At 57.3% G+C, this 12,057-nt stretch overlaps 1 protein-coding gene across 1 annotated transcript; it reads left to right on the top strand.

The window, feature by feature from the left end:
* The first annotated feature begins 49 nt into the window (after window positions 1-49).
* Window positions 50-5,481, top strand: MYL3 (myosin light chain 3). Its single transcript, XM_041764731.1, has 7 exons — window positions 50-249; window positions 2,469-2,496; window positions 2,649-2,798; window positions 3,587-3,760; window positions 4,841-4,918; window positions 5,033-5,075; window positions 5,269-5,481. Exons 1-6 carry the CDS (start codon window positions 109-111, stop codon window positions 5,059-5,061), a joined length of 600 nt encoding a protein of 199 aa, XP_041620665.1. The 5' UTR covers window positions 50-108; the 3' UTR covers window positions 5,062-5,075; window positions 5,269-5,481.
* The last annotated feature ends 6,576 nt before the right edge of the window (window positions 5,482-12,057 follow it).

Here is a 12,057-nt window from a genome sequence, read left to right as displayed (position 1 = left end):
GCTGGGGTCAGGAGGTGTCCAGACAGGATAAAGGCCAGGCCCAGGAGCTTCACCTACCCTGTTCTCTGCTTCCTTCTCTCCACGTCCCTCTTTGTACTTACAGCTTCCATGGCCCCCAAGAAGCCAGACCCCAAGAAGGACGAGGCCAAGGCAGGCCAGAAGGCAGCTCCTGCTCCTGCTCCAGCGCCTGCCCCTGCACCCGAACCCGAGCGCCCCAAGGAAGCGGAGTTTGATGCCTCCAAAATCAAGGTGCGTATGGGAGCTGGGTTTTGGCAGGAGGGACAGGGCAGGTAAGCGGATCCCAGAGTGGACCTACCCAGTGGCAGGCCAGACTCCAAAAAGTGGGCACTGAGCTAAAGCTGGAAGCTTCTGTGCCAAGGTCAGACAAGCCCCAAGGCGCTTTAGGCATCAGGACGGCCGTAGTGGGAGGGATGGTGGTCAGACATCAGGCAGGACTCCCCCAGTGCTGCTGAAGGGACATCTTTGGGTGGTTTTGGAAACTGTCCCTTGCCCTCGTCCATGGACCTCACTACCCGTGGGGAATCCTGGAGTCGCCCAGACCCCAATCCCGGCAGCCAGCTGGATCCTCCTTGTTCAGCTGTGCGGTGTCATGTCCATGCCAAGTCCCCCAGGGTGGCCAGAGTGCAGAGCATGGGGAAGTGAGGCCCCTGCCCAGCCTGGGTCACGCTCACCCCTACCAGGGTGGCCAGAGCTGGGTGGGCCTCAGTTTTTAGGTGGGGAAACTGAGGCAAAGGCTGGGTAGGTCACTCGGGAAATTGGTCTTGGGGCTGTGACCAGTGCACCCAGAGCCCTTCCCCAGTTAGGAAGTCTTTCTCAGAGTCTAAACTGGGAGGAAGAGCCATGACTCCCACCGATGGCATTTGCATAGTGGCACGCACCCCGTGTCCTGCCTGTTCCCTGTTCTTGGCTGGCCACCGGTCACGGCTGCCCTGGCTACTGGCTGAGGGGCCCGCCCGGCTCTGCGCGGCTCCTCGTGTCCAGCCAGCCATGCAGCCCGACTGCATAGAACTATCTTCCGTTTGTGATCCCTTCCTAGGGTGTCTACATTGTCCCTCAAGACATGGGTTCAGATCCCAGCCTGGCTCCATCCTGTTCACTGCTCTGAGGCATGGCTTCCTCAGATGTGACAAGTGACAATAAGCCCTCCTCGAAGGTTATTGGGAACTGTTCCTGGAAAGTGCCTCCTGGAGCTGGCTCCCTGAGCGCCAACCACCCCCAAGGGCTAAGCTCGTGTCCCGCAGGCAGTCTGACTACCCCCAGCCCGTGGTGGCATGGTCTGGTCTCACCACATCTGAGGCTGGCACAGACTCCCCTCTGAGAGGAGGGCATAGAGAAGCCCCTTGTGTGTCCGCCTGGCTCTCCCCCCACACCCGGACTGGCCAGGAAAGGGCAGGGGCTTTGCCAGGACGCTCAGGACCCTAACTTCAGCAGGCTTCCTGGTGGGCCGGGAACAGCTGAGTTGAGTCAGAGGGCTGGAAGGGACAAGCACGGGCGAGGTGGCAGAGGTGTGCCATGGAGGTGGGTGGGGCTCCCAGGGAGGTGCCAGCCATGCCCCCTCCCCCAAGCTCCCTCCTGTGACCTTGACCTTGAGGTGAGTGACTCAGTGATAAAAATAGATCTGGTATTCAATGAGGAGGGGGAAACCGGGTCCCCGGAGGCTTCCTGACCTCAGGTGGCTCTCTGATGTGGAGTGTCTCCCAAACACTCAACACCGCCACCATGCCCCCACGCTGTGCTGCGGTGGGGGCTGCCCCGGGTGGACAGGGTGGACGCACGGGCTGCGGAAGGCCCAGGTGTAGGCGGGGCTGTAAGTGGCAGCACCCAGCCTTGAGGTCTCTGTGAGGGGCACTTGCAGACACACACAGGTGTGAATGCACACACGTACATCACACACATACACGCACGCACTCCTGTGGATATGCTCTCATGCTGAAAGAAACCCTCTGGCCTGTACCCTCACCCTTGCTCCTCCTGCCACCCCCCTCCCACCGACGATGAGATGAGCCATCCTGTCTCACTCATATGAACAGTCCTGCCCACTGAGCCCCAGACCTGCTGGGGGGCGGCAAAGCCAGTCTGGTCGGATCATCTGGCTTCAGACATACCCGTCCAGGACCAGGGGCATCAGGTAAGGCCTACCCTGGGCTGAGGACTCAGGGCACCAGGCCAGCCTTCTCACCCTCTCCCGGATGCAGCCCACCAGCCATCAAGGTCTGGGCACCTGCGGACCTGAGGCCCTCCAGCTCAAACAGGTCAGGAGGAGTGAGGAGGCAGGAAGGTGCTAAGGTAGACAGCAGGAGCTCGTGGGTGGCAGAAGCTGGAATAGGGACAGGCTGGGGCAGCCACCAGGTTGAGGCCTGGGCTGTGCCTGAGGAGTACTCGGGTGGGCAGAGGCCCGGCCCCACCCTCTGAGCCAGGCACTCAGAATCTTTGGGGTCTCCTTTCAGATCGAGTTTACACCGGAGCAGATTGAAGGTAAGCAAAGGTCTTGAGCCCAGGGGCTATAGGGCTGGACCTGGGGTCCCCAGTCTGAGAGCCCTGCCAGTGTGGGGTGAGTCCTGCCAGTGTGGGGTGTGTAGGGTGGGCTGACTTTGGGAGGACCCACGGTTCGCACCCTCTCCCGGCAGAGTTCAAGGAAGCCTTCATGCTGTTTGACCGCACGCCCAAGTGTGAGATGAAGATCACGTACGGGCAGTGCGGGGATGTTCTGCGCGCGCTGGGCCAGAACCCTACACAGGCCGAGGTGCTCCGTGTCCTAGGGAGACCAAAGCAGGAAGGTTGGTATGCATTCGTGCCAGGCCCCTGGGAGACGGCTGGGGTGGGCTGCCCTCTGGATGGCACAGTTACCTCCCTGTTCTGTGCTCTCCTGGCATCTTCCTTCCTATCATCTGGATGAGGAACCGAGGCAGGGCTCAGGCGATGCTGAAAGGTAACAAGCAATGAGGTTGCTGGGCCATCCCGCCCCATGCTACTGGTCACAGGAAACTGATAGTGCAGAGTAGCCTCAGTGCTGGTGTGAGGGCGGTCAGGGGCCCCCAGCCTCGGCTGCCCTACGTCCAGTGGCCCCTCCTGGTTTCCACGGCATCCCTCTGGGCCTCAGGACCAGGTTCCCTCACCACTCCTGCCAGAGAGGGCTGCCTGCTTTGCCTCACAGAGGAGTGAGGCCCAAGCCCCCTCTGCAGATTCCAAAGTCCCAGAGAAGGTCTCGGATGGGGCCCATGGCTCCTGACCAAGCACAAGGAGTGTGTGTGTTGGGGAGGGCGCCTGTAAGAAAATGACACTATCTCGGATGGTTTCCCGAAAGGAGAGCAGAGGCGCTAGACACGGCCCGGGGGGTGCCACTGCAGCAAACTGTCCCTGTGGACAGCAAAGGATTCTGTGAACAGTGCACTTCTGGGCTGGCTGTAAAGTGCCTGGCGATGGCGAAGTGATTTGTAAATGGCTAACTGGAGCAGAGTGCTCTGGGACTGACTGTGTGAGGGCGATAGCTCTTTGCTACATGGCCCAGGGGAAGGGGGTGCCCACCCTGCCCCTCAGAGCGTGGGACTCGGCCATGTCTCCACAGAGCTTAACACCAAGATGATGGACTTCGACACCTTCCTGCCCATGCTCCAGCACATCTCCAAGAACAAGGACACAGGCACCTATGAGGACTTCGTGGAGGGGCTGCGGGTCTTCGACAAGGAAGGCAATGGCACCGTCATGGGCGCCGAGCTCCGCCACGTGCTGGCCACTCTGGGTGAGGGCCGCCTCCTCCGCACTCCCACCCCTCCTCTGGGGGGCATCCCTGGGGAAAACCAATCCATCACCAGCCCAGCCTGTGTCTCACCTGTGAAATGGAGAGAATGACACAGTCAAGGTGCCTCCGTGCCAGGCGACAGAAGTGTGGAGGATCTAGAAATCTAGGGAGGGAAAAAGAAGGTGTGTGGGTACAGCCCATGGAACCGAAAGGGGTTGAGGACGGCTCTGGGGACAGGGTCGGGGCAGGGGGCAGTGTAGGGCATTCCGCAGGACCAATCCAGTCGTGGGGTCCACTGTCTCAAGGTCAGTTTCCAGGGACACAGCAACTAAGAGGCGCAGTAGGTAAGGTGCCTGCCTCTCGGACATCCTGACCCCCATCGTCTGGCTGGCAGGGGCACCTCCTTCTCAAAGGAGCTTTTTGTACAGAAAATGTTTATCAAGCACTTGCTCAGTATGTCTACTCAAAGTATGTTTCTCTGCATCAGATATTTACTGAACTCCTACTGTGTGCTTGGCCCTGGGCTGGTCTCTGGGGTTGTGTGTGTGGCTGGGGGTAGGAGGTTACCCCCCATCCCAGTGTGGGGAGCAGCACAGCACACAAAACCCAGGGGCAGGAAAGTGGCAGACTTGTCTGGAGAGCAGAGATGCTGTCTCCTTGTCTCCTCCACCCAGTCCCCCAGGGCCCTCAGCTCCACCCCATGGGCCCATCCTCTAGCCTCAAAAGGGACAGCTTCCAGGGATCTGATGGGGGGACCGGCCTCCTCTTGGTGGAAGGAGCCCCCAGCAGCCTATTGAAAAGACTGTGTGTGCTGGTGACTTGAACACCAGGCTGGCCCTGTTATGGGCAGAGCCCAGGCTTGGAGGGTGCACCAGCACTCTAGGTCCCTCCTGCTGTTTTGACTTGTCACTGATATTCCTGGTCTCGGAAACAGGGGTGATGGCTAAGACCTTGTGAGCCAGGACGGTTGTGCCAAAGTGGGGATACTGGGGAAGCAGACCCACCATCCAGAGGGGCTCCGTGGGCCCTCCACGCCTCGTACCTTTCAGGGGTGCTGACTCAACCTCCCTCCCCGGCCAGGTGAGAGGCTAACGGAAGATGAGGTGGAGAAACTGATGGCGGGGCAGGAAGACTCCAATGGCTGCATCAACTATGAAGGTGTGCTCAGCAGGAGGGGGGCTGGTGGTGGTGGTGAGGGCACTGGGACCCTAGGCTCCTGCCCGAGGCCGCCCAGCGCTCAACCCCTGCCACTTGCTCTGCCCTTCTTTGCAGCATTTGTGAAGCACATCATGGCCAGTTGAACCCCTCATCCCAGGTGAGACCTCCACTCCTTTCCAAACCTGCTGCTACCCCTGCCCCCCTCTGCCCATCTCAGCATGGTTGTCCTCTCCCATCTCAGCATCCAAATCCCATGTTGCCACCTCCCCATCTCTAACTCCGGCTCTCAGGTGACACCTGGCTGCCTCGTTCCACCCCTTCCACTGTAACCTGTGACCCTTTACTCTCAGGGAGCCCAGGAGGCCATGCTGGGGACAGCTCATCTCCCACTCATGGTGTGAACACCAGTGACCTGGGATTCGGGGAGAAGGGGAGCACATCGAGAATCCTACGGCAGCCCCTCCGCCGGCCCTGCAGACCTGTGTGCCTGGCATCTCTCCCTACCCCCTGTGCATCTCTGTCCTCACCCCATGCGCCTCATGAATAAATGACATCTTTCCTTCCTTTTTCCTTCTTTCTTTCGTTCCTTCCTTCCTTTCTTCCTCCTCTCTCTCTCCTTCCTTCTTTCCTGTCTGTGGCCTTTGATTGACTTCTATAAAATCTATGAGTCCCACATGGTGAGCCCTGGACAAAATGAGGGGAGTCATGCTGAAATCCTGCCTCCTTGCTCCCCTTCAAAAATATCCCACCTGCTGTGCCCAACCCTCTGAGCTTGCCTACTAGGACACTGGGGCAGGGGCAGGGCTGAGCTGGAAGAGGCCTGGGTGCCCCTCCCTCGCTCTTGTCCTCCCCTTCTCTCTTTAAGAAGTGGCAGCTCTGCTGTGGCCCCTCACGCAGGGGCGCCAGAGGGATATCTGAATTGTCTCACACCACCACCAGCAATCAGGGAACCGTGGGGCATTGGCCCAAGGCTGCCCATGTCACAGATGGAGAAACTGAGACCCGGAACAGCACATGAACTTAACCTGAGTCACCCTGGGAATGAATGGCCCGGCAGGAGCTAACTTTGTCCCCAGGCTGTCAGAATTGAAGGGGCCTCAGATCCCTGACTGCATCAGATGGAGAGACCAAGGCACTCTGCCTGTGGTGTGGTGGTAGGCCAGAGGAGGAGTCCTTACTGGGGTAGTATCTGGGGTCCCCATTGGGTTCCCCAGCCCTGGGCTTCTCAGCAGAAGATAAGTATGCAGTCCCTGCAATGACAGGAGGAGGTACAGACACCTGCTGCAAACCTAGACCCCATTGTCTACACCCTGCTCAGGAGCCAGGGCCCCTCCCCTCCCCTTGAAGCCCAGCAGGGAGAGTGAGAGGAAGCTTCCCGGAGCAGGTGATCTACTGATCAGGACTGAGAGCAATGCCCTGCAGAGACCCTGGGGGCCCTTGGAACAGGGGGTATGGGGGAGATTGAGGGCTTAGAGTGGGGAGTAGGCCACACAGGGTAGGGAACAGTCCATCAGCCAGGAGGACCCAGGAGGTCAGGGCAGCTCCATCAGGGTGCATTTCAGTGGCTCTTGTGCACGCCAGTGTGTCTGCATGGAGGTGAGCCTGTGCGTGTGTGAGCGAGTCTGAAGATGAGCACAGATTAGGCTGCCTGTAGGCATTGGTGTGATGTGGGGACATTCCTGCAAGTATGTCGGGATTGTGAGTGTGAGCGTGTGTGGGGGGAGTGTGCCAGCAGTGTACGTGAGACCATGCGTGAGGGGTGTGAGTGTCTATGCAGGAGTCTGTCTCATCTTCATTCTCTCGGAGTTTATAGAGCACCGACTGTTGCCAGGCTCCGTCCTAGGCCCTGGGAACACGGTAGGGGAGAAAGCAGTCAAAACCTCTGCCCTCATGGAGCTCACAAAGACCTGACAAATCACCACCCATAAAATGTGTCAACAGGCGATAAAGGCTGAGAAGGCACCCAGAGTCGGGTAGAGGCTGTGAGTGTGTGTATGTGCCTGTGTGTGTAAGAGCTGAGAGGGGGTTGACATGTTAAGTCGTGAGGCCAGTGATGATCGGAGAAGGTAATGGTTGGGCGAAAAAGAGAAGATAATACCCAGAATATATAAAGGACTCCTACAAGTCAACAGCAAAATAATAGACAACCCAATTTGAAAATGGGCAAAAGACTCGAATAGACATTTCTCCAAAGAGGATCTACAAATGGCCGATTAGCATGTGAATAGATGTTCATGTGAATAGATGTTCGGACACCACTAATTAGGAAAATGCAAATCCAAACCACCATGAGATACCACTTCACACCCAATTAGGATGGCTCTTGTCCAAGAACCAAGAAACAGAGCATAACAAGTATTGTGCGAATGCGGAGAAATTGGAGCCCGCTGGTGGGAACGTGAATGGTGCAGCCGCTTTGGAAAACGCTATGGAGGGTGGTCACTAAAATAAAAACATATTCCCATAGGATCCAGCAATTCCATTTCTTTTTTTTTTTTTCAGCAATTCCATTTCTAAGCACCTACCCAAAAGAGTTGAAAGAAAGGACAGAGAGATACTCATACCCTCATGTTCATAGAGACATTATTCATATGAACCCAATAGGTAGAAACAGCTCATCGACAGATGCGTGGATAAACAAAATGTGGTATAGCTACGTGATGGCTCGGTATTCAGCCCTGAAAAAGGAAGGACGGGGTGCCACTTGCTACACCATGGATGAACTTTGAGGATACTGAGCTAAGTGAAATAGGCCAGGCCCAGACAATACTATGTGATTCCACTTAAATGAGAAACCTTGAGCCATTGAATTCAAAGAGGGAGAAAGTAGAATGGTGATTGTAGGGGACTGGGCGGGAAGGGGACAGTGGGGAGTTGTCAAAGCAGAGAAGCAGCAAGAGAGGAGAGGAGTATCTTAGTTGCGCTTTTCTAGAAGCAGAGCTGAGATGAGGACAGGAATGCAGGTCGGATCCCCAGGAGGTGACCCCCGGGGGCATGGGAGAGCAGCTGGAAGGGAAGGAAGTCTCTCCGGGGTGCACGGGAGCGGAGCGTGCTGTGGACAGTGAGGGCGCAGCCTCCAAGAGCCAGCCCAGACTCTCCAGTTACTCCTGTCCACACAGGCTAGGGCAGGATCTCCGAGGCAGGCTGGAACATTCGTGTGGGGCACTTGGGCATTGGCTCCAGGCTGCCCCGTGGGCCTCGAGGGAAGCCGTTCCTGCAGAGGGCATGAGTGTCCTGAGATGAGAGCAGACAGCGCCATGCGGAGGTGGTGGTGGTGGGCGGGCGAGGCAGAGAGGTGACCAAGGGCCTGTGGACACTGCACAGGCTTTGGTGTGTGCTCCGGGTGGGGGATGGGGGTGATGCTTTATCAGCATCACTCTGGCTGCCAGCAGAGGCAGGGTGACAAGGTATGAGGGTCTGGGAGAGAGAAGCAGATGCACACTTGGCCCAGTGGAGATGAAAAGCGATCAGAGCCACTTTGAAACCAGTCTCAGCAACATCTTAGGCAGATTTTGAGGCTTTCTGGTTCCTTTTCTTGTCTCGGCACAATGCACTCCAGCCCCAGATCCCGTTCCAGGGGGGCAGGTGAGGGATGGTGGTCGGCTCCTTCATGGTGCAGAGTCTGGCTGGTGGGGTCGGGAATGGAGGCACGTGTGGCCTTGCTGCGGTGGCCTCTGCTACTGGGGGTGTCTCCTGTGTACGTGTGGACTTGCTGGACTCTGGCTGGCCTCCCTGGACAACTGGTGGCTGGGGACCCCCACAGGAAAGCAGGGCCTCCCTTTGGTCCCAATCAGGGCTCCGGGTGGGGAGCCACGTGACTGAGGCTGATGCCCTTCTGAGCGGCCCCCAGCTCCTGCCTGCCCCGGCCACTTCATTCCTGCACAGCAAGCCCAGGAATTGCTGAGCTACCTTTCAAAAGTCTCCAGAGGCCACCAAGGACTGGGAGATCCCAGCCTTTTCTTTCTGGGGATGCCCACCCTGGGCTGGAGTCCAGCAGGCAGGGATCGCACCTGTTCTGTCATCCCCAGGCACGGCGATATGTACTCTCTCAAGAATGCCTGTCCCTTCTCTGGTTTTCAGGATGGTCCTGCAGTGTCCCTTCTCTGGTTTTCGGGATGTTGTGGCTGACAAGCTGGGGCTGGGGTGGTTTGATCCTAGTTATTGGGGCTCCACTCTGCTTGGAATGTGTCTCTGTCCCAGCCATGGTCACATTGCCACTCTGGGGCCTTTTGCCTGTTGTACGTGGCTGTGCTGATCACAGGTGGGCTGTCTTCCTGGGCTCAGCTTACTGGCTGTAGGTACAAGTGTCAGAGTGGATGGGTGGAGGGACCTAGAGGGTGTTACTCAGCTGCGGGGGGTGCGGGGTGAGAATTTTCCTCACTCGGCCTCCCTCCTCCCCACCTTGGTTGGAATGTTTATTTCTGTCTGTCCCAGTGTGATTGTGTGTGCATGTGCCCACCTGCATGCCCGTGTGTCTGTGTCTGTACCTGTGGGTGCTTGAGATGCCCATGTGTACACCTGTATATGTGTGTGATGTTTGTGCATATGCACACCTGTGTGTGCCTCCGTGCATGTGCACGTCTGTCTGTTTGCATGCATGTCTAAGCGTGTACGTGCTGGGGGGCTCTGCTGAGTCAGTGCTGGTGCTGGGCAGGCAGCACTGCCAGCCAGGCTGTGGCCTGCCCACAGTTGCATAAACACTGTCCCCGCTCCCCCCTCAAGCAGGGTGGTCCAGCCTGTGGCCCTGCGGCCGGTGGAAAGGGATCAGAGGGGGCAGAGGCTTTGTCCCCCTGTTAGCCTAGTCCCCTCCATGCCTCAAGTGCCAGGTCCCATGTTCTGTGAGATGGGGTCTAATCTGGGGTCTCTATATGCCTCACTTCCCCCATTTGGCTTATCTCTGAGGTCTTTCTAAGGTGGCAGGAATGAGAGGCCTTATCTCTGAGGTCTTTCTAAGGTGACAGGAATATTCACCTCTGGTTTCAGTCCAGGTTCAGGCTGATCCAGGGGATCGGCGGAGCAGCCTGGGGAGACTGAGGGCCAGGGGCAGACAGAGTTCAGCCTCAGGACCCCAGAACCACCGTCCTTCTTCTGCTCTGACATTCCCACATGGCTGCTTCTGGCTTTCAGCAGCCTGCTACACCCTGCAGCTTCTTTCTAGACTCTGTCCTTGGGGTTCCAGGGGTCACCACTGGGACATGGAATAGATAGCACTAAGTAGGGGGCCCAGAAGGCCAGAACTCAGGCCGAGGTAGAATGGAGTCAGGCAGGGTATTGGAGGAAAATCTTACCAGGTCACGAGAAGGCAGGAAAGCATATGGCAGGTATGAGGAACTGGAACTAGGGCCCAAAGTGCTTTGCAGCAGAGGGGCCGACAGAAAGCTGATGACCTTAAGAGAAATCGAGGGTGGATTGTATGAAGTCAGAGGCAGGCTGGGGCGGCCTGTGGAGGACATGGGAGAAGAGGCAAAAGAAATCAGGCCGCGGCAGATGTCAAGGCAGCCCCTGTGCTGTGGAAGTGGGTGCTTGGGGGACCCCTGGCCGGAGCGCTGCCCTGTTGGTCCTGAGGGCCTGGGTGGTGGGAAGTGTGGAGGGGAGGGGGCCTGGATGAGCCTGGCTGGGTTGCAGGGTCAGCCTCACTCCAGGACTGCTGACCCTGTGGCCTCAGAGGACAGCAGGAAAACCCCAGACCTTGAACCCAGTGACCTGGCACAGAAGTGGCTCCCTGGGGGTCCTCTCAGGTCCCTTCTGCCCAGCTCCAGGCCTGCCCTCACCCAAGTTTGGGGGTTATTTGTTCCCGCTTTCCCAAAGCCACACAATCCTGGTTTGCCTAAACGCTGACAGAGCACAGCTGGAATGTGGAGTGTGTGTGAGTGTGTGTACGCGAGGCTCCCCAGGGCCGACCGCCCAAAGTGCCCCCTCTGGTCTCAGCAGCCAGGGCCCAGGGCCTCTTGGAGAGGGGAGGGCCTTGAAGGTCAAGGCTGGGAAGGGCCCCAGCCTGCCCCCTCCTCCCCGGACTGCCTACGGATGTCTGCAGCCTGTGTTCCCTTCTCTGGCCCATGGCTCTGGGTACCTTACCTATCCAGTGGGGGCTCAGAGAGAATGAGGACACCAGAGCCTTTCTGGAGGGCCAGGGCATGGGGTGAGGCAGCTGGAAGACTCTGGAACTCCAGAGACGAGGAGACAGTGCCCTTTGGGAAGTCTCAGATCTTGGCCAAATTTCTGATTTTTTTAATATTTTGGTCCAGCTGAATATGAGCTCCCCTTTCCCCCCACCATTCCCATGCCCTGGGTCTGGAAGTTGCTGTATTCCCTCCTCCCCTGGGCACCTCTTCCACCTCACTTGCCATGTGGTCCCTTCCCTCCCTCCCACAGTAGGCTTGGAAGCCACTTAGAGGTGCTCCAGAATGACATCCCCCAGCTCTGGAGCTAACTGGGAGATGTAGTGAGCACCTTGTCCCAAGAGGTGTGCAGGCAGAGGAACACCGATTCTAGTCAGGAAGGCTACAAAAGGGGTTCTGGTGCTGGTAGAGCTTGGAAGCATATGGATGTCCCCAAGCCCCAAGGCCCAGCTTTGTGACAATATCCAAGAAAGTTTTCACTAGAGAAAGTAAGGCCCATGTTGGTGGCCCACGGTGTCTCTATGAAGCTTATGCATTTTCAAGGTCTGCCTGTCTTTCTTCCAAGATCCCATGAGGTTGGCTTTTTTTTTTTTTTTTTTGTCTTGAGACTATCCTTTTGTTTACAAAACAATGGCAATGGTAGCTGATGGCTGTTGTTTTCATGTCTTTGGTTGGCAAAATAAGATCTTACAAGTCAATTTTTAAGTTTTGAGAAAATCTCACAGTTTGTTGCAATCAACATCTCGCCAAACCCCTGGATAGAGACCGCTGAATGGGGCCCATCCTTTTCAGGCCCGAGGCTCATTTGAACTGACTCATTCATTCATTCATTCACTCATTCATCCATGCATCGTGGAATTATCAGATGCCAGTGATGACAAACAGAGGCCTGGCCCTGCCAGCTGGGATGGAGCAGCGAGTGGAGACTGGGGAGGGCCGATGCAGATGAGCCTTTGAGAGAGACGGGCACTGATGAGGTCAGAGTTGGGGGGGTTGAGGGGGTGATCCTCCTCTCCCTTC

The sequence above is a fragment of the Vulpes lagopus genome, chromosome 7 (genome assembly GCF_018345385.1).
Source record: "Vulpes lagopus strain Blue_001 chromosome 7, ASM1834538v1, whole genome shotgun sequence".
NCBI classification, from domain to species: domain Eukaryota; kingdom Metazoa; phylum Chordata; class Mammalia; order Carnivora; family Canidae; genus Vulpes; species Vulpes lagopus.
The sequence above is the reverse complement of the archived record's forward strand: the minus strand, read 5'-3'. Positions and strand labels throughout refer to the sequence as shown.